The 27,541-nt window shown below is 46.2% G+C and overlaps 1 protein-coding gene across 1 annotated transcript in view; it reads right to left on the reverse strand.

The window, feature by feature from the left end:
* KSR2 (kinase suppressor of ras 2) overlaps positions 1-27,541 on the reverse strand; it is a 425,537-nt gene that overhangs the window by 235,129 nt on the left and 162,867 nt on the right. Inside the window, exon 4 of the mRNA XM_006890405.1 lies at positions 12,799-13,312. Coding sequence (XP_006890467.1) covers positions 12,799-13,312 — 514 coding nt within the window. The remainder of the gene's footprint in view (positions 1-12,798; positions 13,313-27,541) is intronic.

A 27,541-nucleotide genomic window follows, 5' to 3' on the forward strand; every position in this document is an offset into this window, starting at 1 on the left:
TAAGGAGCTGCACTGTACTCCCAAAGACACACAGCTCAAATCCACCAGACGCTCCACAAAAGAAAGATGGGCAATCTCCTCCCATGTGATTAAACTGCCTCTGACAATCTGCTGGAGGGTCAGCTGTGAGTCGGTTCTACCTTGACGGCACTTAACAACAACATAGAAGAAAGAATGAACATGCAAGAACCTCAAAAGCATCATGTTGAGTGAAAAAAATGCCAGAGACAAAAAAAACCCTACAACTGTATCATGCATGACTCCATTAATACAACATTCTAGGAGAGGCAAAACTAAGCTATGTGGTTAAAAAAAACCCACACAAACCAACAACTAAGTCATGTGACACAAATCAGAACAATGTTTGCTTTCAGGGTGAGGAGAGACAGGAGTGTGGCATGAGGGAACATTCTGGATCAGAAGTGAAATGTTCTGCTCTTGATCAGGTTGGTGGACACCTGAGAACAGACACTTATCAAAACCCACTCGCCCAGTCTGCAGGGAGTTGTGCCACTAACCCAGAGGCCAAGTCTCGCGGGAAGTTCAAATCCCCCAGCGGCTCCATGAGAGAAACACAAGCGACCTCCTCCATGTGTGATTTCCAGCTTCAGAAACTTGCTGGAGGGTCCACTGTGACTTGGTTCTGCCTTGATGGCAAGAGTAGTTAGGTCTCCAATCACAGGTGCCACTAAATCAACCAGGAAAGATGAGGTGCAAAGGACAAACCTAGCTCATTGAACTATATACTTAACGCTGCTCGTTTGTTTTTATTATAGCTAAGTTACATCTCAATCTTTAACACAGTAAATAAAGATGCTAACTAGAAGGGATGGCTATGTTACCTTTTAACGGTGTGTGGGGAAGACAGAAAGGGCTGGGGTCAGGCAAGGAAAAGATGAACGACAAAAACAACGGTAGCTCGGTCCCCACTCCAGCAAGTACTGTCATTTCCTTACACCTGTGCCCACCATGGTTAAGTGAACTCACAAATTCTCCGCTGGAGGCCAAATTTCCAGAGCTGTTCACAGCAAATTGGTCCGGGCAGACGTCCCAGCTGCTGTCCTAATAACCTGGGATGGAACATTAACTTCTGAGGGCCCCTCTGGCTCCCCACGAGCCCCTCAGCTCCCCATACTTCAGGAACATTCTTGCAAACCTAAGTGGATGGCTGAGGAAAGAACTCGGGACACGGTACATGGTGAGGAGCCAGCCGGTCCCCTCGGTGCCGTGAAGCAGTCGGAGTGTGGCTGATGGACGTGCAGACCTCAGCACCTGGCGTGCGAGCTCTCATCCCACATGATGCTGGGGACTCGGGCTGAACCAGCTGGGGACACATAAGGAGCTGGGGGCCAAACTCTCCTATGCTGCCTTTTAGTTGTGATGTTGTGAATTGCTGTTAAGTCAGCTTTGGCTCGGGCAACAAGTACAACAGAGCAAAAGATTGTCCAGGTCTGAGCCATCTGTCCAGTCACAGGTAAGCCTGAGTCTACCATTGCAGCCAGTATGCAGTCTGCAGGCCTTCCCACCTAGGAGGCTAATCTTCCAACACTGTGGTGGTGGTGGTGTGTACTGTGGAGTCGGAACTGCCTCATAGCTGGCCCTCCAGTGGGTTTTCAGAGGCAGTTAACTGCACAGAAGATTGTCCATTCTTCTGCCGCACAGCAGCTAGGGGATTCAAACCACCTGCCTTTGGGATTGCAGTGCAGCTTCTTACCCCTAGACCACTGGAGCTTCCAACATTGTGTTAGACAACATTCTACTGTGATCCATAAGGTTGTTACTGGCTGACTTTCAGAAGTAGATCTCCAGGCCTTTTCTTCCTGTTGTTGTGTGCTATGGAGCTGGAACCTACTCATAGCTGACCCTCCAGAGAGTTTTCCAAGGCTGTAAATCTCACAGGAGGAAATGGTCCCTTTTTCTCCCAAGGGGATTCAAACTGAACTCCTGTGGCTTGGCAGTGCAACTCCTTACCCATTAGGCTACCAGAACGGCCTAACCTAGAAACGCCCAGCCTTCCTTAATCTAGAAGTGCCCCTTCCAGCATCACAAGCCCAGGTCGCCTGCGTGGAAGATGAGAATCCTACCACTGAGCTGCCCTGCACAACCTTCACACAGAGCATAACAGAAGCATGCAGGCACAGACAGAAAGGAGTCAGTGCTATGCCAGGGCCCACAAGCAGTGTGTGAACCTCAGCCTTCCTCTCTTGTGTTGCTGCCGTCAAGTCAATTCTGACTGATGACTTGGGGAGCAGAGTAAAAACATGCTCCAGGGGGTTTCAAGGCAGTGACTTTGAAGAAGCCAATTGCCAGGCCTGTCTACTCAAGTTCCTATGGCTGGGACTGAACCTCCAACCTCTCAGTTAGCTGAGGGCACATTCAGTGACTCCTGGCTCTCTACACCTGACAGAACAAGGCCAGCACCTGCCTCACACTGCCCTGCAGCCCTGAGTTGCTCTCTGTCGCTGCACAGGAAACTCTGAAGACTGAGTATCTCATACGTCCATGCTCCTATGAAACAGAGGCCTGAGAAAAGCCACTTGTGCCTTCCCTGGGCAGAGGACACGGGTCTTTGCTGTCCCTCCACATCTCCAGTGAAAACAAGATGGTTTCTATCTCGGAGCAGGAAACCAAAGCCAGTGCCAGACTTATGAGATGACAACATAGCTCGGCTCGCACCTGCGGGTGCAGGTTAACAGCTGATGGGAGGAGGTAAACACTGAGTGTGCACGACTTGGTGATGGTGTAAACACTGACCTGTGCATGACTTAGTGATGGGCGTAAACACTGACCATGCACAACTTGGTGATGGGCGTAGAGGCCACTGCTAATGTATGCATGAGGATCCTGAGACACGTCTGGGCTGGAAGGGATGGCTTGGTGGTGGCTTCCTGAAGACCACCAAGCACCAATCCAGAATAAAAGGAGCCTCACTTGCTCTCTCCTGCTTCCTGGAGTTCAGTCACTGTGGAGCAGGGCCCAGCTACAGGCCTAAACAGCTTAGAGTTTTTCCTTCCTCTGTCGTCCCACTGCTGTCCCTCTCCAAGGGACTGTCAAGTTGATTCAGACTCATGATGGAACCATCCAAACGGTCTCTGGAACTGTAATCCATATGGATGCAGAATGTCCCAGCAGGACTGACATGCCCAGGACCCTGGCTTGGCCTTGTAGCCTCCAGAATGTGGCGAAAATGTGTTCCTGTTCTCTCCAGTCATCCACCTTAAACTATTTTGTTCTTATCACCCAAAGAGACTAAGGTGCTGGCTTTTCTTTCGTTTCTGCTCAACCGTGAGCTCCTGGAAAGCAGGGGTTCTGTTTGCTTTGCTTAGTAGGGACTCCCTTTTGGGACTTGTCACCTGGTCGTCACTCTGGAAAAAATATGATGCATGAATAAAGAACTAATAACCAGACCCTTCCACCTGGCTTACAACAGTGCTAGGTAGGGTGGGTGAGGCTGGACTGCAGGCTGGGATGCATGTAGCCTTCCATAGTGATGTCCTTCGGGAGGATGGTCAAGGCTGTTCCGTGGCTACCCTGTGCCTGATGTACTGAGGCCATGTAACTGGCTTTGAGTCACTACCCCACCATGGTCTCCAGTTTCTGGAAGCATCTCTGGGGTTTCAGCTGTGCCCTGGCCTCACTGCCAATCTCTGCCTTGGCTTTCGGAGGCCTCGCCCCTGCCTGCCTCAGTATGCCCACATCCTCCCACGCTGATATCACTCCCCAGCCTGGCCCCAATTATCATAAATCAGCACGCCGGGCAGCTGCCCTCCCTGACTCAAGATGCTGCGTGGGAGCCACACCATGGCCCTGGAAGACATTTTTATGCCTTTCCATTTATCAAACAAAAAGGTTCACTTCAAATTCTATCAGATAGGTCAAACATCAAGACAGGGAACAGTGCCTTCTCCCTCTCTCTTCCAGAAATGGCACCACCCTCTGCAGTGAATTGATTTGGGGCATTTCACTTGGCAGCCCAGTGGCATGCCCTCGAAGAAGGCTGGCGCCTGCCAGTGGCAGAAAAAAGGGGTGAGGGAATAGCAAACACTCAACACGATTACCAGGAAGAAAGACAAAGAGAAGCCATCAATTCCACTCGTTGACTAAAGTCCCTTGGGAAGCCCAGTCTTTTCCTTGTTCCTAGACTCTTTCTAGTGTTCTTCCTTTCAACGTGTTAATAACAATGAGCGTAATTATACATTCAAGACACTAGTGCTTTCCAAAACATCATTCCACTTGTGGTCAAGCTGACCTCAGTTTAAATAAACAACCAGGCCTGCAGGCTGACACTTCTGGCTGATTTAGGGACAGTGAGTGGAAGGCAGTCACAGAAGCATTGAACCACAGGGGACCCTGTTAACAGCAGCTAAGGAATGTGTCTGACAGCTCTACTGTTGTTAGGGACCATCAAGTTGGGTGCAACTCAGAGTGACACTGCATGCAGCAGCGTGAGCCTCTAAGCACGCCTGTGCGGTCCTCCCCACATATCTCTGCTGTGTTTAAGCCCCTGGTTGCAGTTACTGGGTTAATCCGTCTCGTGGAGGATCTTTCTTTCCCTCGCTGATTCTCTACTTTTCCAAGCATGATGTCTTTTTCCAGAGATTGATCCCCCCTGATGACATGCCCAAAGCATATGAAATGAAGTCTCGCCCTCCTTGCCCCTCAGGAGCACCCTGGTACCACATCCTCCAGTCAGACTTGCTTGTACTTTTGACCAACTACAGTGTACCCAATATTCTTCACCAACACCTTAATCCAGAGACATCAGTTCTTTTGGGGTCCTCCTTACTCATTGTTCAACTCATTGTTTCAACAGTTTTAGGATGACACTATTCCCCTAATTTTTTCAAAATCTATCTTGGATGTCAAGTGAACTCGGTCTCATTAAGGACACATACTGGATAAGACTATTATTGTAAAAATGGAAGGATAAAAACATGTATGTGAGAGCCAGGGGTAAAGGGGTGGGAGTGGAGGGGTGAGGATGGGGTGGAGGAAATCCCTTTTAAAAATCTATCTTTGCCCAAATGTCCCACCACAAATGTACAGATTGAGAAATTATGGTGCATTAACACAATGGAATATTACGCAGCATGCAGGAGCAATGATTTTGTCAATTATTACCTAACTTGGGAGGGAATGGAGAGCATTATGCTGAGTGAATTAACTCAGTCACACAAGGATAAATATTGTATAAAACCATTATTGTAGAATGAGTGTAAGGATCCAAGATGAGTGGGAGAGGGTAGAAGCAGAGAGATGAGGATGTGCAGGGGGAGACGGGATTAATCATGGGATTGTACAATTTGATGGGTGGGTGGGGTGAGGGGAATTGAAAGAATCTGTTCTCAAAAATAATGTATTTGAATTTTGTCAATTAGTGTAAAATTTAAAAACATCTATCTTTGTAATGTACTTGAATAAAACACAATGAATATTAATTATAACAATAGTAACTTCAAAAAGTCTCTTTGGTTCATATTCAACATCACTCATATTCCCATCAAGTGAACTGTTTGCTCTAATTATCAGAATTATGGACTTTGGATAGGGATGGAAACCAGGTGACTGTAACACGTCTGTTGTGGTTGACTGGTGGTGGCTTTCCCAGAGTGTCATGTTCATCCTGAAGTCATGCTGGCTTCCATTGAGAACGCCCATCAGTGGAGGCGGAGGAGGACTGGCATTGCCATACCTGCCAACCCCGCCTTTGGTCAATTAAGCACAGTAGAATCAGGTAAAAACAGGCACTGAAATGCAACCATTCTTTGTACCCATCGCAAGCACATCCCACAAGTTCCTGCTCAAAAGCCAGCAATATCAGGTATTCATTTTTGCTTCCTTCAGCACTGTCCCTATCTGTCTGAGGGGAAAAGAATAGTCCTTGTAGTTAAAAATGCAAAGCACACAAATATGTAAACAGCATCTTTCTTTGCTCTCCCACTTTTTTTACACTGAGAAGAGGAATTTCCCTGCCCTTCAGTCTCGTCTCTTAGAAAGGAGCCCGCACATCTTTCTCTGTATCCTCCATGATTATCTCAGGGCCCCTTGGCCGTGAATTTAACACTTCATAAATTCCCGTTCCACTTGAACAAGTCCTACACCATCTGTTGTGCTTCAGCCCATCACTATAATCCACTTCCTTCCTTTCCTTCACATGGAAAAGCATGCCATTGGTTGGTAGGCTGTATCTGAACCTACAGTTCTCAATATGAAGCTGAACTATCCGATGAGGAATCCACAGTGTTGGGCGACCTTGCCTGTCAGGGTTCTCCTAATGGGCCCTGTTCTCCACAGAGACCCTGAGAGCCATTACAATGGGGTTGTTACAAGAATCATTATCCTATGAGCCCAAGTAATGCCTGCGCCTACTTAGAGTGGACTTCATCAACTTGGACCTCAACTGCTAACACGTAGGTGAGGGCAATGAAGGGCAGCCCCAGGGCTTCTTGTCTAATGATGCCCAGCATCTTCCTAGGTCAATATGGTGAAAAGTATGACCGCCATTAATCCTATTTGTTGTTGTTGTTGCGTGCTGTCGAGTTCTGAATCCTGCTCTATCCTGTGCCAACCTCATTATCTCCAACACACCCACCTCCATTACCCCAGTCAAGGACTTAATCCATCTCATTCAGGGTCTTCCTCTCCTGCACTGTCCCACCAGCCTCCCAAGCATGATCTTCTTCTCCAATGACTGGTCCCTCCTTGCAACATGCCCAAAGTATGTGAGAAAGAGCTTCATTCCAGTGGAATGTCTGGACCAAGAAAGACTAGAAAGGTCTGGCAATCCAACTTTGAAAGTTAGCCATCTGTGTCCTGCTGTATATGGCTCAGAACAGAACACTGCCGGACGTAGTGCTGGAAGATGAGCCTCCTAGGTTGGAAGGTAGAGCTGCCATGGATGCCATCGTGCCAACAATCGTGGAGACTATACCGGACTGGGTGAAATGTCCTGCCAGACATTGATTCTCATGAGCCAGGGCCAACCAGATGGAATGAATAACAACAATGACGAAGGCAAGCACAAGTGTATACAGCTGCCCTCTGTATCCAAGGGGAACTGGTCCCAGGAACTCCAGGGCCAGAAATCTATGGAGACTCAAGTGTCTTTAAATGGCATATCTGCCTATTACCCATCCACAACTCCTGCATACTTTAAACCCTCTCTAACGCACCACTTACATTACCTAAGGCTGTGTAAACCACACTTGAAACCCCCCCACTTGGCCTTTGAGGGGTGGCTGTGACCAATTAATTCCTTTTTATGTCCCAACACTTTCAAGCTCAGATTGATTGAACCCACGGATTTAAAGCCTGTGGACATGGAGGGCCGACTGTAGTGTAATTCCAATTATGAAAAAAAGAGTACTTTTATGTTATATATGTGCTGGCGTATGTACACACACACACACACACACACTGGTTTAGAAGGATTAATGCCATGCTATTAATAGTTACGTTGCCACGGAGCTCGGTCAGGTTCCTAGCAACCCTCCATTGGGTCTTTAAGGCTGTAAGTCTTTGCAGGACACTGTCTATCTTTCTTCCTTGCTGCAATAGGTGGATTTGAACTTCTAATGTTTCAGTTAGCAGCCTGACATAATGCACACTATGCTGTTCGGGCTTTTTCTATTAATAGTTTAACTTTTGCCATCAAGTCAGAACTAACTCATAAGTGACCCTCCAGCAGGTTTTCAGAGACTAGAATAAATCACATGCGAGTTTAATGTCCATCTTTCTCCAGTGGAGCAGCTGATGGACTTGAACTGCCTACCTGTGGCAGTGCAACTTCTCACTCACTAGGCCACCAGAGTTCCCTCTATTAATAATGTTGTTTTTAGGTACTATCGAGTATGAACCTACAAACAACACATCTGAACCCTGTCCTATGCTGTGCCATTCTCACACTTCCTGACACACCCGAGCCCACTGCAGCAGTCACTGTGTCAACCCACCTGCTTGAGGGTCTTCCTCACTTTCTCCAACCCTCCACTTTGCCAAGCATGATATTCCTCTCCAAGGAACAAACTCTCCTAGTAACGTGCCCAAAGTATGTGAGATGAAGCTTTATCACTTTTGCCTCTAAGGAGCACTCGGGCTCCCTTTCTCCAAGACATATTTTGTTTGTTCTTTTGGAAGTTCATGAAATGTTCAATGCTCTTCTCCAACATCACAGCTCAAAGATATCAATTCTTCTTCTGTCATCCTTATTTATGTCCAGCTCCCAGATGCATAGTTAATGATCAGAGAGACCATGGTTTGAATCAGATGCACCTTAATCCTCAAAATGACATCATTGCTCCTCAATATTTTGAAGAGGTCCCTGACTTCAGACTCTCCCAATATAAAACATCTCCTTATTTCCTGACTCTTAGTACCAAGGGTGTTGACTGTGGATCCAAGTAAGATGAATTGTTGACAACTTCTGTTTTTACCATCAATTATGATGTTGCCTATGGGTCCAGTGGTAAGAAGTTTTGTTTTCTTGACAGTGAGATACAATCCATATTAAAGGCTGAATTCTTCGATCTTCTGCAGCAAGTGCTCCAAGTCATCCTCACTTTCGGCAACCAAGGTTGTGTCATCTGTATAACATAGGTTACTGGTGAGTCTTCCTTTGATCTGAATGTCACGTTCTTCTTCACAGAGTCCAGCTTCTTGAATAATTTGCTCAGCATACAGACTAAATGGGTATGGAGGAGGATACACTCCTGTCTTAGTTTTTTTTGTTGTTGTTGTTGGCTTTTTTGTTTGTTTGTTTTATTCATTATTATTTTGTGTTTGTACCATCAAATCAGATTTGACTGGTACAGGAGGAGATTGCCCCTCCTTATCCAGCAGAGCATCTGGTGGATTTGAACCACATACCTCTGGGATTGCAGTGCAGCTTCTTGCCACTAGGTCACCAAAGCGCCCTTACTTTTGTCTTAGTTTTAAATCATGTAATGTCCCCTTGCTCTGTTTGCACAACAGCCTATTGGTCTAGGTATAGGTTTTACATGAGTACGATTAAGTGAAATTAATAATTAATTTCATAGTAATTAATAGCACTATTAATAATAATTAATAGTCATTTTCTTACAGGTGCAGTAAGAGAGACTTTCATCTTCTATTGCATGTACTTAACTACCACTTGTACTTTAAAAACACAGATTAAAAAAATAAAACACAGATTACTGTATTTAAAACAAAATCTACAGTTGAAAATTACCTGTTAAAAAAGGATTACTAAAAAAAAATTTACAATGGAATTCCTTTTCAATACTGAGCCTTTCCAGTGTGCCTAAAATATGGACCAGTTTACAGAATCCCAGCTAACTCTATTCGGAAGAGCAGGTTACTGATCAATGAGGTAACTGTGAAGACATTCAAGCCTCACACACTTAAGTATTGTTTGGTTTTATCCCAGCACCAAGAGTTGCCATGTTGGTGAAGACTACTGAATATCCCATGGACTGGCGAAAGAACAAATAACTCTGTTTAGGAGGAAGAGCAACCAGCGTGCTCCTTAGAGGCTGGGGAGAGGAAACTTCATCTCACTCCATTGGGCAATGTTATTCAAAGAGGCCAAACCTTGGACATAATGTTGGAAAAAGTAGGAAGTCATTGAAAAAGAGGAAGACCCTCAACAAGATCGACTGACACGGTGATCACAGTGGGCTTTAAGCACAGCAGAGGCCATTAGGATAGCACAGCATTTGTGGAAAGCTTTGATCTGTTGTTAGTAGGGTGGCCATGAATGTTAGGCAACTTGATGGCCTCAACAACAACGCAACACAGCTGTGGGGCCCCTGGAATGGACATCACGATGACCAATGAGAGAGGGCTTGCTCTTCCTTTCCACATGGCTGGTGGAGAATTAGTGCTGGAAATCAACAGAGAAAGAGAGCATGCTGGGGGAATTCTAGCTTACCCTCAAGGTTGATTGTCTAAGTGTAGATATTGCCTCTGTATCTATTCTAGCCCCAGACAATGCCAAGAATTCTGCCTTCATTATGGCTCACAAAGCATGTTTAAAAATAAAGAAATAAAATTCACTGTGATTTGGGTAGACATTTACAGAGCAAACTGGTTTTAACCCATGGCACTGATTGCAACACCCTCAAAGTAACAGCACTCTTCCCGCTTCCTCTCTATGCTTCCTGTTTCCATTTGTCCTTTTCTCCTGCCTTCTCTATCTAAGCTTTATTTATCCCTGAGCAAATGCTGCCCTTTGGCTAGCTCCTGGTTTATTGTTCTAAGGTATGGCTTACCTCCCTGTTGTTACTGATCACCTTGTAGGTCCATTGTTTGGCTGAAAGCTGAATTGTGGGAGTGAGTTCATTTCCAGGCCTGAAGGGTGACTAATGGTCATGGTCTTGGGGAGTTAAAGGAAGCATTACAAGTTTAGGATATTTTTTTCCTAATTGCTACCTCCCACCCAATGACATTTTAATACAGCAGGCATACTGTGAACCTGTTTTAAATATATGACCTTTAGAGGGCCACCGCCCTATAAAAATAACCAGGATTCCAAAATCTCTGTAAATGTTCATTGAAATTAATAATAAATTAAAAAAATAACCAAGATTGTTTTTTGCTTCCCAATAACCAATTTCTTGAGGGTGACTCCCCTCTCCACCCTCAGTGGAAACATGCTCCACATGCATACATGAGCACATAAAGCAGGTACATCAGTACATTCTGCCCCTTCCCTCACATTTTCCATACAAGCTCAGCTTCCACAATAAGCATTACTTTTGCCTGAGGAGAAGAATGGACCTGGTCTGTTTTCCTCTCTCTCTCTCTCTCTCTCTCTCTCTGTGTGTGTGTGTGTGTGTGCGCGCGCGTGTGTGTGTGTGTGTGGCAGGGGTTTATGTGTTCTAAGAATGCCAGAGAAGTAAAATTATTCTTGAATGAAAAAGAGAACAAGGAAAGAAAAAGAGAGATAACCTTTGAGAATGGTACACACAGCAGAAACGGATTTCATTAGAACAAATCGCAGCACTACCAATGTATTCCAAAACACCTCCAGGGTCAGCCCCCCACGGGGCTGGGAGACACACTACTGCTAACATCCTCTTGGTTTTCACCCTGTGATTTTTAAAATGGCCCATGAGATCGTTCTGGGGACAGAACTGAAACCCAGACAGAGCATCTCATAAACACCTCGTGGGCTTGTCTGAAAGTGCCAAGGATAAAAAAGCTAAAAGAAAAGCCTTCCTCCAACCCAAGCAGCTCTCCCGGCTTTTTGAGCACAAAAAGGCACAGGAGCCAGTGGCTCTGAAAGAGCCTGGGGCTGTGGTGGAAAACTCACAGCTTCTGAGACTCAGCTTCACACCAGGAAGAGAGTATAAGGACAGACTTAAGGCAGCCGAGTGGCAAAAGGGGGCAATGCCCAGTGCGCTGCAGGGTTAAAGGAGAGCGGGATCCACAATGAGTGAAGACAGGGCTGGCAGCACACCTTAGAAGGGCTTCTGGTTGCATTCCACAGGATCAAGGGTGGCAAGCTCCCCTCCAGCGTGATAGGGCCGTTCTAGCCACAAGACTGTCCAGAGTGGAAAGAACACGCAGAGGGAGGGAGAATGCACACATGTGCATCATGTGTGTGTGTGTGTGTGTGTGTGTGTGTGTGTGTGTGTGTGTGTGTACACACATGTGAAACCAGTTTCACAAAGCAACACCAGTCCCTTTACTACGCACAAGGAGTTCAGATGTGTCCCAGACCAGGCCTGTGCAGTCACTTATTTGAAATGCTGATCACAGTCCCTTCAAACACTGTCTTCATCTACTAATGGGTCATGACTGCAGATTAAAAACCCTCAAGTTATTTCCCACACCCCTTTTCATTTGCATTTACCCCAGGATGCCTCTTACAATCACCACCTGAGATTTCCTGTACTCTAGAGTGAGTGCTCACAAAACACTGGCTGAATCTGAAAACTGGCCGTCCAAGCAGCCCCAACTCTGAGACTCCATGTAGGGTGGTTGATGAGCATAGCAAAGGCCAGGTGAGTATCCCAAAGGACCGTTGTCAATGCTCAAAGAAGATGCTACCAGGTCTTATTATGAGACCAGTCCATCTGTGGACAACCTCCCCTCCCAGCACTGGGTCACAGGAGAAAAGTGACACGTGAGGGCACTGGAGGTCTTTGTTGACAGAGGCAGGATGAAGGGAGGCGTGCGTGTTCTGCCCTCTGCATTGACCCCTCTCTCTTTTATTCACTCCTCCTTTGGGGAGTTTCAGTCCAGTAGAGGTGACTCCCCTCAGACTGGAAGGCTACAGCTCCATGAGCCAGAACTTGAGATGCACAGGACATGCTACTGCACTAGGTGATAGACAAGGGGTGGGAAGGACAGTGACAAGGTAAGTCACACCAGGCCAGATGGGTCACTCACTAGTCCCCTTCTAAAAGGCTAGCTCTACAGGTTTGGCAAACATTTTCTGGAAAGAAATGGATGGTAAATATTTTGGCTTTGTGGGCCAGAGGTTATCTGTCACGAGTACGAAACTCTCCCATTGATGCCACAGGCAATATGTAAGTGCATGAACATGGAGCATTCCAATAAAACTTTATTGACAAAATAGCTGTTGGGCCAGATTTGGCATCTAAGTCATAGTTTGCCAACTTCTACTGAGGAGCCTGATAGTGGGGAAATTGGCAATTCTGGAAAATTCCACTGTATTCATTCTCCCAGAGACCTTTAGCTAAATGTCACCTTTCATTCAGTTGCCTGAAACCTGAGCCTATCCCCACGGCCTCCCTGAGCCCCTCCCAGGCCTGACTCTTGCATCCAGCAGGACCCACCAAACGTACTCACTTGGGTGTGTGGACCTCATCCACGCGATGGCCCAGCTGGAATTCATGGGATTTGCTCCGATGCAGCGCTGTGAACCCTGGAATCAAGTGGATCAGCTTTCGGGATGAGGGTGGCGGGGTCCCTGGGGGCTTCAGCTTGTTCTTCCTCCTCATGGGTGGCGTGCCTGGTGGGGTCACGGTGGTGACAATATTGGGGGTGCGAGGCGGGGTGCGGACTGCATGGCGCTGCCGGGGTGATGGGGGCAAGGAGCGGTGTCCAGACTCGAGCAGCGGTGGTGGGCACAGGCCAGGGTAGGCCTCCACAGTGAGTCTGTCCACATGGGTGTACACAGGACCCCCCAGGGTGGAGCTGGGGTGACAGTAGTGCTGCACACACTTGGACTGGACTTTGGGGCTCTGGGTGAGGTGGGTGCGGACCCACGGGGCTGGCTCCGGGGCGCACACAGGGTTGTTCTCCTTCCCTGTCTCCGTGTTAGGCCACTGGATGGTCCAGTCTTGTTTAGAAAGGTTGCCTCCTAGGTTAGAACAGAGGAACAGAAAGAGTCAGAAAAAACAATGAGAAAACCAGGTGAGACACACCAAAGGCATTCAGCCACTTGGTTGAATTTACTTGGTGCTTCCAAAGAGGATAAACTCCCTTGGTTGACTCTGTCACCCCAACCCCAGCTCAACATTCCTGCACTGCAACCCATGGCCAAGAGGGCCCACAGCCTAAATGGCCAGAAAACCAAGAGGTAAATTTCTTCCTTACAAAATTGCATCATAGGTTCAGTTGACAAAACCAAAAAGACAGGGTGAAGTCTTGTCCTTCTTCAGGTGGCCTTGTTTGGAACCAGGTTCTTGACCAGTGTTATCGGTCAGGTTAGCAGGTCAGATTGGAGTAGGGTAGGCCCTCGTCCCATGTGATGGGGTCTTATAAGACACAAAGGTGGAAGGCAAGACTGGCTACATGGGTGGGGTAGAGACAGCAGGTGGGCAGTCTGCGGCGGTTGCAGCTTCAAGCCAGGAGCAGAGGCCAGGCCTGGCTGTCATGGCCTTGGAAGAAGAACTCAATGATAGGTCCTCATGGGGACATGGGAGTGGAAGGGACACAGTGGCCCAGTGAGAGCAGGAGGATTTGTGGGTGAGGGGCCCACAGGCAGCATGCACACCCCTCTAGCACACAGGCCTTCTCATGTATGGACAGAGTCCACTGATCCCTACAAAGCCCCTAAAACATTCTGTCACTGAGGTGACATGCCAGGCCACCCATTCTGAAACTATGGTGGAGACAGGAGAGTAGAGGGACTCCAGGGATGGGGAGGGCCAGTGCTTGGAATACCCTAACTCTTAAAGACTGATAACACACACACACACACACACACCCCAACTCTGGGAGGTGGTGAGGACTGAGTTCTCCTGAGATGACATGGCAGAGGGAGGTGATGAGAGCAGGTGACCTCAGCAGGGGATCACTAGGACATTTATAGTGCAAGTGAAGATAGTGGAAAGGATATGCGATGCCAACCTAAAGGCAGGTGGTTCAAATCCACCAGCTGCTCTGCAGGAGAAAAATGAGCAATCTCCTCATGTGTGACTTAGAACCTCTGAAAACTCACTGAAGGTCAGCCACGTGTCAGTTCTGACTTGATGGCACATAAGCAGTTAACAACATGTATTATGATACAATACAGAGTGTGCTTGGTTGCATCAACCCAGAGGTTTCTGGGGACAAAGGCCTGGTGATCCCCAACCAGGATCAGTCAGTGAAAACCTGTGAAGCTCACAGTCTGATCTGGAACCAGAACACAGAACCAGGCTGCACTTCATTCCATGACACAGGGTCACACGAATGGGGGACTGACTTGATGGCTGCCACAGGGACAAAGATGAGCTGGCAGGACCTGGAGAGAGGTGGCCATGTGGACATGCTTGTCATGGGCCACAGATGGAGCCTTAGGGCCGGAACATATTCCAACTCACAGCAGACACAAAAGAACAATAATTACTAGAATGCCGAAGATAAGAGCTGATATAGGGGGCACCTGATTGTTTACAAAGGCCCCTCCTGAACACTGACTCATTGCCCCATTTTAAACTTTAAAAAAACACACCCTCATTTTGCTTTCCATATTCATTATACAACAGAGAATTCAGATAAGAAAATAAAATTCACTGGTTTTCCGTCCAGCATCCCCTCATTGATGTTTGGACCTCCCAGATTATTTTCTTCACTTGATTTTAAAGACAAAAACATACCACGAGATTTATTCACCTGCTCTGTTTACGTGTTTTAGAGCATCCGTCATTTTCAGAACTGTCTATCAGGCAAGGTCTATCTGGATGTAGATAAGAAAATGGGCACATTGAGATAAAGCTGGTACTCATACCACAAAGGTGACAGCTGGCAGTCAGGATTCAAACTCAGGACCTCAACCATCTCAACAAACAAGACACAGAAGTGCCTATGACAGAGAGCAGGGGCCTGTGTAGTCCAAGTCCATGGACCATTAAAGATCAGCTAAACAGAGATGGATGTTGGAGAGGGTGCATTTCTGATAAAGGCTTCCTTTTCCCCTCTCTCCAGACTTTGCTAGAACAACCTTCTTAGTCCTCAGGATGATGGTTTCTATTCTCAAATATTTTACTTGAAGATCCAAGATTCACAGTCTTCAGTATGGATTACATCTCAACATTAAGAAAACTAAACTCGGTATCTACAGAGGCCTAGGAGGCCTGAGGCAGATGACTAGAAGACTTCCACAAGATAACCATGGACTCACAGCCATCTACTTTGGCAGCTGGCCAGTCATCTACTGACGCTTCTGAGAAGTCTTCTCGCAAAGCTTCCTGTAAGAGAAAACACTTATTGCAACCAAAGGGGCCAACACTAGCTAAGAAAAGAGGTCAAGGAAAACCAGCTCCAAAGAAACCAACTCCAAAGCAAAATAAACCAACTCCAAAGGCCTCTACTCGCACCAAAAGGGTGAAGAAGGCAAAAGAGCAGGTGCTGTACAGCCACTACCATAAATTCAGCAGCACCAGAAAGAACCAAGAGAAGGTTAGAGAATCCGCCTCCGGCTGCTCCGATGATTGCATGTAAACTACCAGAGTGGGGCCACGGGCCCCAAGCCTCTACTTGCTGAGGGCCTACCCACTTATGCTCACCCTGGGATCGCCCAGTAAGATGGTTAACAATAAAACAACCCATTGTGGAAAACAAAAAACAAAAAAAGAAAACTAAAATCTTCACAACTGGACCTACAGGCAGTATCATGATAAACAGGGGGGAAATGGACATTTTCAGGGATTTCATTTTACTTGGAGCCAAAATTAACACCCACAGAAACAAGAGTTAAGAAATCGAATGCAGTATTACTGCATTGGGCAAATGTGCTATCAAGATCTCTTTAAAGAGTTCAGGAACAAGGATGTCAGTTTGCAACGTATCTGTTCCTAGTCATAGTACTTTCATTTGCTTCCCGTGCGTGTGAATGTCAGGCAACAAATAAGGACAACTGAAAAAGATCCCACGTCTTTGAATTCTAGATTTAGTGAAGAGTGTTGAATACTACATGAATTACCAGAAGAACAAACTCGACTTGGAAGAAATGCAAACCAATTCTCCTTAAAGGTAAAATTTGTGAAGATTCATCTCACATACTTTGGACATGCTGTCAAGAAATACCACTCAGGAAAAAATAACAGGCTGAGAAAAGTCAAAGAGAGGAAGGCCTCAACGAGGTGGAATGATACAGTGACTGCAACTACAGGCTTAAACAGGGCAGAAATGGTAAAGATGGCATGGAATCGGGCAAATCTCGTATCTGTTAACTGCAGGACTGAGATGGGCCGGAGTCAATTTGACAGCATCTAACAGTAACAACATTAGCTGAGGGACTCAGAAAGTCAGCTCTGGGGTCAGATACCCTGGGGTCAAAATTCTGGCTTCCCCACTCCGTGGTCTCTGAGTCTGCTTCTATAAAGATTCACAGCCTTGGAAACCCCATGGGTATTCATTCTGCTCAGAACTGACTCCATAGCAACAGGCTTTTGGGTTTGGGGTTTGATTTTTTTTTTTACAGGAGATAATAAGCCTATCAATCACTGTTTGATCCCTCAGTAGGAGAAATGAGACTTCTGCATGTGGAAGATCTGCCCTCTGAGCAGGAGTTGTGCAGCTAACCCAAAGGCTGAGCCTATCTACTGGTTCGAATCCACCAGTGACTCCGTGGAGAAAGACAGGCAATTGCCCTCCCCTGTGATTTACAGCCTCAGAAAAAACACAGTGGAAGATCAGTTAAGAGTTGGTTCCAACACTACATCCAATGCTACAGCAATAAGTTTCAGGGACATTTTTTGTTGTTGCTGTTTTCATTCAAAGTAAACCTGAAGCAGGGAATAGGTACTTTAGCACCCACAGACAAGCTTGAACTTTTTAACACCACCCTGAAGAATTAACCTGTGGAGGCAGTGGTGGTTCGGTGGTAGAATTCACAACTTTCACGTGGGAGACCCAGGTTTGATACCCCAGGTTTGATGCAGCTCCAGCACACCCACCACCTAACTGAAATGCACAGGGCAGGGATTGGATGCTCTTTGAGTGCCCACTCTGTGCCGCATGCTGCTGTAATATTGGTTTTGTTTCAGAGGAGATTTCAGACTGAGATAAACTGGGAAGCGGGCCTGGTTATCTAGTCCCAAAAATCAGCTCCTGAGAGCCTGGGATCACAAGGGGCCAGGGAGGGCACACGTCTGACCAGAACTTTGTTCCATTGGGCACAGACAGGATTGTCATGAGACAGGGACCCATTTGACAGCTGCTAACTGCAAATTTATCCTCTCTGTGACTCAGTTTCTTCATCTGTGAAATACAGAAAATAGAGGCTTTCTCCAAGATTGTTGTAAGGATTAAGACAAATCATGGAGTTGTGCTGCCAACCCAAAGGTGGGCAGTTCAAATCTACCAGCTGCCCTGAGGTGGGAAGATGAGTAATCTTATCCTATATGACTTACTGCCTCTGAAAACCCACTGGAGGTTCCAGCTCAAGGGTAATGAGCTGAAGAAGTGCAGTAGCACAAGTCAATGTTACGTGCACAAGGTGTAAATCAGAACTAAAATAATCTATTTCATATGATGCTGAGGATTAAAGAAGTGTCTAAAACGTCTTGGGTTGTACACAACACCACAGCACTAAAAAGCACCAGTCTCTAGCCCTGTCTTGCCAAGTATCATCTCCTACGGAAAGAAAATCCTTATAATTAAAAGCCACAGATCCCTCAACCACAGAGCCAATGCCATTTAGTGAATATTGATTTGGAAGTCACCTAGGAAAGCTAGCATTTTAGAGGAGCTAGGGTGTTCTGTGCTTATTTGTACGCCAAATTCTACTTGTACTCTATCTGCATTCCAATGAGTAACAGGTGATACTGATGCATTTTATAAAGAAAATAAGCAACAAGATTTGGCCAAAATCACCCAGTTGATTGTACGCCATACCCTCTTCATTTTGCTTTATCACACAATGTCCTGATTAGGAACTTAGTCTCACCATAACCTGTTGTTGTATGCCATCGAGTTGCTTGTAACTCATAGTGACCCTATGTATAACAGCCCTAAACCCTGCTCTGGTCTGAGCCAGCCTTATTGTCTCTGACACACCTACCACCATTACTCCAGTCACTGAGTCAGTCTATCCTATCAAGGGTCTTCCTCTCCTGCACTGTCCCTCCACCCTCTCAAGCATGATGTCTCTCCCCAAGAACTCATCCCACCTTGCAACATGTCCAAAGTATGTTAGACGAAGCTTCAGAATACTTGCCTCCAAGGAGCAGCCTGGCTTTACCCTCTCCAGGAGGAAGTTGTTTGTTCTCCTAGCAATCCATGGTATATTCAATACTCCAGCACCACAGCTCAAAGGCAACAATTCTCATTCTATCCTCCCTAGTCATTGTCCAGCTCTCTGATGCATAGCAAGGAATTGCAAAGAATATGACCTGTATCAGGCTCATCTTTTCTCCAGACTGACATTGTTGCTTTTCAATACTTTAAGTCTCTGACAACAGACTTCCCCAAAGCAATACATCTTTGAATTTCCTGGCTGCTGGTACCAAGAGTGTTGATTGTGGAGCCAAGCAAACTGAAGCTGTCAACAATCTCAATCTCTTCACCATCTATCATGATGCTGCCATTTGGCCCAGTGGTGAAAATCTTTGCTTTCTTGATGTTGAGCTTCAATCCATATTGAAGGCTGCAGTCCTTGATCTTCTGCAGCATGTGCTTCAGGTCCTCCTCAGTTTCAGCACGCAGGGTTGTGTCATCTGTGTAATGCAGACTGTTGACGAGTCTACCTTCAATTCTGATGCCACACTTCTCCTCACAGAGGCCAGCCTCATGAATAATCTGTTCCACATATAAATTGAAAAGATACAGAGATAGGGCACATCCTTGACATACACCCTTCCCAATTTTGAACCATGCAGAGTCTTCTTGCTCTGTTCTGATGACTGCCTCCTGGTCCAAGTATAGGTTTCACATAAGCACAATCAAGTGTTCTGGCATTCCCATTCTTCTCAGAGACAGCCAAAGATTATTGTGATCTACACATTCAAATGCCTTTGCATAGTCAATGAAACACAGATAGACATTCTTCTGGTACTCTTTGCTTTCAGCCCAAGATCCATCTGACATTAGCTATACTATTCCTAGTACGAGGGCCTCTTCAAATCCAGCCTGCACTTCAGGCAGTTCTCTGTTGATGTGCTACCCCAGCCATTTTTGGGTAATCTTCAGCAGAATCTTGCTTGCATGTGATATAAATGATACCGTTCTATAATTTCCACACTCTGTCAGATCACCCTTCTTTGGAATGGGAACAAATATAGATCTCTCCAGTCAGTTGGCCAGGTGGTTGTACTCCAGATTTCTTGGCACAACTCGGTGAGCACTTCCAGGGCAGTGTCTGTTTGTTGAAATATGTCTATTGGTATTCCATCAATTCCTGGGGTCTTGTTTTTTTGCCAATTCTTTCAGAGCAGCTTGTTCATAAAATCTACGTACCCACATGAGTACATTGGGATGCATAGGCCACATGTATGTATACCTACATGTATGTGTATGAATGTATATCACATGTTGGCACATGCACCATCACAAACATGTGTCTACACATATCACATATACACCTATCATATGCATGCATGTCACACACATATGCATGCACGTACATGCAGGTACACCTCCTATGTATGTTCACATGTGTACACGCATAGCTGTACACATGTGTGCTATGAATTACATGCATGCATGTGCTTGTGTGAGCACATGTGAGTGTATGCATGTATGACACTCAGACAAACACACATGAGCACACCTGCCACTGGGCTCAAAGCAGCACCAAGTAACTCTAAGATCCCCTCGCCTGAAGTTTTTTCCAAATCAGAGAAATGAGAAGAGAAAAAGAAATGCTTTGCCCCTGCCAAATCCCCTCTCGGCGCTTCTTCTCCCACCCCTACATTGTACAATCCTAAGTTTGAGGATGAAGAAGCCAAAGCCTCATTTCATTATCCAAATTGCCAGCTGCTAAATTGACAGGGATTCGACTTGTCTCTGCTGAAGCTTCAGAAGTGTTCCACGGATGGGCTGGAGTGTATCAACTCTTCCCTCTCTCTTTTGATCCTCTTTTTAATAAAGTCTGAGAGAGGGGGGAAAAAGGTAATTTTTCATTTTAAATAAGGAAGGTGTGGTAGCAAGGGGCTTTGGGGGTTATTAATCGTCGCCCTTGCTATCTTGTCATCCGTGTCTGAAAAATCATTTTATTTCATGTCTGGAAGTGGGCGGGGAGAAAGGAATAGGTTTTAAGAAATGAAAGGTTTGAGAGTTGATTAAAGACATTTCAAGGTGTAGGGGTTTTTTTTTTCCTTTTGACATTCTCTGATAAGGGACTAAGAGAAATAAAAGCCATTCTCAAGGGAGAAGATAATTTCAGAAAGTCCAGGCAAGTGTCTATTTTTCTTTTTTTGGTTCTTTCCCATTAAAATTTTATAAACAGGCTTAGGATGTGTCTGATTTTTAGAGCCAGCATGACAGTGTATCTGCAAGAGTCCTTCAAAGGCAAAGCGCGCGGGTCCATGGCCAGACCACCACCACCGGCCCCACCCACGACAATTTCCAAGCCCTTGTTTCATCTTCCTAACTTTCTGGTAAGACGCAAAACATTGAGATGCAAGTTGAACATGTCTGACTGGAGTTCTAAGATAATAACAACAACAAATAGTTTAGAGTTTTAGCTCCATAACTTTACAGCAAGAAACAGAACTTTTAATTGCTGGTTGAAAATATTTGACTAGAGCCTTCACTAGACAAGAAAAATCTCACCCAAAGAAGCAGTAATATAACCGCTCTCAAAGGGATCACAGTATAGGATCTTAGACCGAGGGGGGTTGAGGGGGAGAATGTGGAGCAAAACTCACAATTGTAAAAAATGGTTAGGCTTGCTTGTCTGACAGAACCCTTGAGAATACAAGACTTAGCTACCCCTCCAGCCTGGAATTGAATGCTCCCTGGTGCCTCGACTTTGAAATAAGGACAGACAGGTCTGTAAGGTGAATAATAATGCCAGGGAAGTACTCACTCCTTTGAGCAATCAGCCCTCCAAGATCAAAATGCCAGCATTTTCCCCTGAGAAAAAGCTCAAGAGGTAGGACAGCAAAGGAGAGAGGAAATGAACGGAAGTGAGAGTCACAAAGAAGAAGTGGGCAAAATGTCAACTGCAATGCAGAGCCTGCAATTCATGTCATAAAACAAAATGAGGATGAACGATTGAAAGGAAAACCAATTTTCTCTGCATACTTTCACTCTGAGCAAAAGAAAAAGTTAAAAGGAAAAAAGGAGCAAGAGCAATTATTACTAAACCCTAACAACGGTTAGTTCCTCACACTATGGTGGTGGTTGTGCTGCTGTGACGGGGGAAGCTTTGCTACTGGTCTGTTACAAATTCGCAGAGCCACTCAAGGGGGTAAGTTTCAGCAGAGCTGCTAGATCAAGGTAGATTAAGAAGAAAGGGATGATGACCAATTCTGAAAGTCAGCCAGCAAAAACTTCAGACTATTGCCCAAGACCTCACCCTGCTTAGCTTGGCTATGTCACCAGGACTGGTTACTTAGTGGTAAGGAGCTGAGCTGCAATCTCCAAGGCACGTGGTTCCAATCCACCAGCCGCTCTCTAAGAGAAGGATGTGCAATCTCCTACCATGTGATTTAAAGCCTCTGAAAACCTGCTGGAGGGTCAGCAACGAGTTGGTTCCGATTCAATGGTACCTGACAACATGTCACCAACAGGGACCAACTGCTGGAGAAGAACGTCCTGTCTGGTAAAGTGGAGGGTCACTCAAGGTGAGAAAACCCTCATAAGAGTCCCAACAATGAACTCCACCCTCCCAGTCAGCCCTCATGAAGCCGAGGTGTTGTTATGTGCCGTCAACTCATGACTGACCCTCTAGCAGATTTCCAGAGGCTGCAAATTGCTGGGAAAGAGATTGCCATCATCCTCCCAGGGAACAGCTGATGACTGAACTGCATACCTTTAGACTGGCAGTGCAGCTCCTTTCAGTAAGCCACCAGAGCTTCCTGGAGCACATACAGTTACCCTAAGTCAGAGCTAACTGACTAACTAGAAAAAGGGACAATATGTAAGATGTTGCCCAAGGTGACACAGCTACTAAGAGAAGTACAGCCGGGTTTCCTTCCCAGACTGTACCTGTCACCACAGCAGCATTCCTCGGCCTCCCAACACCTTCATGCTATGAGAGAACCACGCAGAACCGGCAACAGCCAGCTCCATTTTACAAAGGCCTGGGGGTCAGCCTTGGGGCCAACACTTGCTCACCTTCTGAAAGTCAAATGTGACACATTTTATCCTCAGTCTCTGATGAGAAGCCAGAAGAAAGTAGAGGAGGAGATAGGAGGAACTGACACTAGTAAGGACTAAAGAAAAACACAGTTGCCAAAGCGATCCAGTGTGGGCAGGAGTCTCACTCTAAGGCCTCACTACGGAACTCGGCATCCAGCCCATCCAAGGGTCCCACTGGGCACTGTCCCCACCCTAGGGTGTTCTGAGTGAGCCAAAAAAAAGCACTGACCGAAGTCCAACCTGAGCATCTGGGAGACAAAGGAGGCACGGGGCATGGGCTCTGTGCTGCTGCGCTGGGCAGCATCTGTGCCTGGCCCCGGAGGGGATCTGATGAAGCTGACCTTCAGACTCTAACTTCAGAGATGCTCTCCTGTTTGAACAAAGCACTCAGAACTGTGGTGAAATCCACACGTCACAATGAAACACTGTGCAGTGGATAATTAATCAGTGCTTCAGACAGTCTTAATATTGTGTAGTTATCAACCTCTAACAACCACCAGAACATGTTTATCTCCCTAAAAAAGGGGGCCAGGGAGCTCTGGTAGCCTAATGGTAAGAAACTGTGCTATAATCCCAAAGGCACCCAATTTGAATCCACCACTTTTGCAGATGAAGGATGGGCAATCTCCTCCAAGGCTATTTACTGCCTCTGAAAACCTGCTGGAGGGTCAGCTGTGGCTCAGTTCCAAACTGACAGCAAAACACCACCAAAGGAAGGGCCACGCCCAGCAGCTGCTATGCCCCCTCTGGCCAGCCCCTGCAAGCACCAAACCACTTTCTGTGGCTGTGAAATGACCTGTTCTGGATCCTCCGCAGGAAGGCACTGAGATGACACGGGATCATTCGGGTGGAGCCTCTTTCACAAAGAAGGAATGGTTTTGAGGTTAGTTTACACTGTAGCATCTACCAGTGTCTCGATCCTTTTTTATGGTAAAATAATTTTCCAAAACGTGACTAGACCATGCTGTTTATCCCTTCATCCTTTGATGGACATTTAGGCCAATCCCACCTCCCACTTCTCCTCTCATTTTGCTCATAGCCCTCACCGATCAGCAGAATTTTGTTCTATCTGTTTGCTTATTGCCTCTTTCTCCTGTGAACTATCAATCTTAAGACGGTGGAGTTCTGGGCTCAGCATCTCACCTCTGTATTGCCCAGCACTGGCCCAAGAAAAGGGGACTCTGGCAGCCTAGTGTAAGAAGCTGTGCTGCAAACCCAAAGGCATGTAGTGTGGGTCGACCAGCTGCTCTGCAGGAGAAAGATGGACCACCTCCTCCCATGTGATTTACTTCAGACCAGAGGGGTGGCTATGCATCCATTCCAACTCAGTGGTACTCAGTGATATACAGCACAAGAAAACCCAAACCAAGTCCAGTGTTCTGTGATCAATTCTGACGCACAGTGAGTTTAGAGGGCAGAAGAGCAAGGTCTCACGGGGTTCTGAAAGCTGTAATCTTAGCCTCTGAATTTTAGTGGCAGTCCACTAAATTTGAACATTGAATATATATATTATCAGAGGAACAATTAAATCTGTCTTGTAAGATGTGCAGCCTTAGAGACAAGGATGGTGAGATTTTGTCTCACATCCTTTGGGCATGTGGCCAGGAGTGGCCAGCCCTTGAAAGTGGACAGCAGGCTTGGAAAATAGAGAGTCCAGGAGAGAGAGGAAGACCCTCAATGAGAGGGATTAACATAGTGACTGTATCAATTACTTTATGCACAGAAGCGATTGTGCAGGTGAAACAAGCAGGCATGTCTCAGAGCATAACTGTGTGTGTCACTTAGAGGCAAAGATGGTGAAGGTTCATCTCACAGACTTCGTCTTACGTATATTGTTAGGAGAGACTATTCCTTGGAAAGAGACCTCATGCTTGGAAAAGTGGAAGGTCAGCAAAGGAGAGGAAGAGCCTCAACAAGACAGACTGACACCATGATTGCAGCAAAAGGTTCGAGGGTGTCAGAGACAGAGAGGCACAGGCGAGGACAGGGTTCAGATCTTGTTCACAGGGTCACTATGAATCATCCTTGACTCAACGGCACCTATCAATAATTCTGTTCTACATGTGATTGCTATGAGTTGGACCCAAATGGATGACACCTATTAACAACAAATTTGGTTAGGAGTAGATTGCTGGATCCTTCCACTGTGGAACAGTTTGCAAGTTCAAATCACTGACCAGGTAGCTAGCAGAAGGCATAAAGGAACACTTTCACCTCAATTCCAACACTAGTTGAACGCATCAACAGACATTTCTATAGCAGCCCCGGGCATTAATATTATCTACACAAAACCAGTTGGTGTTGAGTCAGTTGTGATTAATAGTGGCCCTGAGTGCATTGGAGCTGAACTGGGCTCCACAGGTTTCTGGGGTTTTGCAACAATTTCTACAAATATCATTCAGAGACATGATTACATTTTTCAGGTTGGGAATTCTCATTATCTTTCTTCCACAGTATTCCACCACCATTAATGTTAAGCCCACTGCTCTGAGCAAAATTCACTTTCCCTTTCTCTATCAGCCCTAATGACTACTGATAACTACTAGTACAGTACTTATCCTTTTGCAACTCATTTCCCCAGGCATGATGTTTCCGGGGTTCATCTACATGGTGGCACAAATCTGAATTATATTTCTCTTTGTGGCTGAGTAGTAATACCCCATGAAGGAGCCCTGGTGGCACAATTTAAGCACTCTGCTGTTAACTCAAAGGTCAGTGGTTCAAGTCTACTAGTAGGTCCACAGGAGAAAGGTGAAGAAGTTGGCTTCTGTAAAGATTACAGCCTTGGAAATCCCGATGGGCAGTTTGACTATGTCCTTCTATGGTCATTGTGAGCTGAAATCTACTCAGCGGCAATTAGCACTTCACTGTATGTTTTCACCACATTTTATTTATTCCTCCATCTCTTGATGTACATATTTCCCATAGGGTTTTCAATGGTTGATTAAAAAAAAAAAATAGGTTACCAGGCCTTTCTTTCAAGGCACTTGTGGGCAGATTATAATCTTCAGCTTGACAGAGCCTAGCATGTGCACTGTTTGCATCACCCAGAATTCTATCACTTCTACTGCCCACCCTGAATTTGAAGGATCACTTGTGTTTCTGTGGTTAAAGCATTAAACTACTAATTAAAAGGTCAGTAGTTCAAACCTCCCAGCTGGTCCACGGGAGAGCTATGTGGTAATCAGTTTTGGGAAAGGTTCCCGGCCTTGGGAACCCTGTGGGTGGTTCCATTTGTCCTGCAGGGTCTCTATGGATGAGAATCACACCAATGGCTGTGAGTCTGGCTTGGGGGGATCCTGAATGCAGACAAGCAGTTAGGGGGGAAGGCCTTGTTGCCACCCAGACCCACTTATTTTCAGGGATGCCACAGACAGAACTGAAAAATAAAGGCTTGGTGACTAAAGAAAGGGGGCAGGAATGTGTCCTTACCTGGCTTCAACCTTCTTCAAGCTCTGCATCCTCTAAGAAGTCACTAGACCTCTGACCCCTTCAGCCCCCTGTGAAAGCTGTCTGGACCCACTCAACACTTGCTGCCCCATGGGCCCCTGAAAGACAGAAGGACCAGGGAGCCCCTTGCACTGAATGGAACCTCTGGAAAGTGGCCCCATCAGGAGAATCCACACGGCAAAGTAAGCCTTCTGGGGCTCTTCTAATTCCAGAACTCTCCCTAGAGCTCCATCACTCCGCCTCCCTTGAGTGACAGGCGTTATATTAGTTTTATAAACTCTTGTGTCATCAAACTCTGGAAAGCTGAAAGTAGTTTTTTATGACCTTACATGCCAGGAGGCACCCTATTTTTATCTCCGGACCACAGATTTGGGGAGCAGGCTTTCCAAATCCTTCATTTCTTCTCTTGTCATACGCCCAGCACCTGCCCTGATTTCTCTGCCAATTTCTAGTTAAAAGATAGAAGTTGTGGTGGTTTCAGAGCCTCGTGTGGGTACAACAAAAATCCACTTACATTACTCTCGGAGCCTTGACCACAGGCAGAGATAGAAATGAATGTGTGATTCCAGGAGCCTGTGCTAAGTAAACACTTGTTTTCTGTCTTCACCTCACTCAGTAATGGTGGCACAGTCATAGGTACCAGGTAGGGGCTTTTCCAATCCAAGATGTCTGGATTAGCATCCTGGAAATAATGCTTTGTCACTGGCTAGAAGATTTAGCAGGCTTTGTGAACTGGGCTTGAATCGCCTTTCTACAACTTCCTGGGGATGAAGTCTTACATAAATTGTTTGGCCTCTCTGAATGGCATACTTTGCTGCCACTGTGTTTCCCTTGGTCACATCATGTCTATGACAGATCTAGAAGGAATGACACTATCATTATTTACAGTGTGACAGAGCAATGGAAGGCTAGGACAAGCTTCCTTGAGAACTAGCAGCCGAACTGGGATCCCCGGCACTACTGAAGATGGGTGGCAGTTAATTAAGCAACAGAGTAAGGGCAAGTGCCCCATTCAGAACCGACATGTCCAAGGTGGAGACCCATTCAAGGAAATGTGAGGTCACTGGAGATGACCATGTGGGTAAAGCTAATGGCATGAGGGGTGGAAACTGAGGCAGGGGAGGGAGACTGAGAACCTGCAGACCAAGGTGGGGAGCTGAGACTTTATCAAGAGGACAGTGGCATCTGCAATGTCCAAGGTTAGTAAGCACCTCTAGTGGGCAGACCCCAGCACCCCTGCATCATGGTCCTTCTCATGTCTTCCGTTAGATCCTGAACCTCTTCTGCAGGACAGAGCCTGTCTCAGTACTTTCCATCTTACTGTCTCGGTACTTTCCACAGGTTTGATCATCTCAGCCTCTAGTACAAAGTCGACACTGATAAATAATCACCGACTTGACGTGGT

Source organism: Elephantulus edwardii, unplaced genomic scaffold (genome assembly GCF_000299155.1).
Source record: "Elephantulus edwardii isolate Elephantulus edwardi_28Jun2011 unplaced genomic scaffold, EleEdw1.0 scaffold00089, whole genome shotgun sequence".
Lineage (NCBI taxonomy): Eukaryota > Metazoa > Chordata > Mammalia > Macroscelidea > Macroscelididae > Elephantulus > Elephantulus edwardii.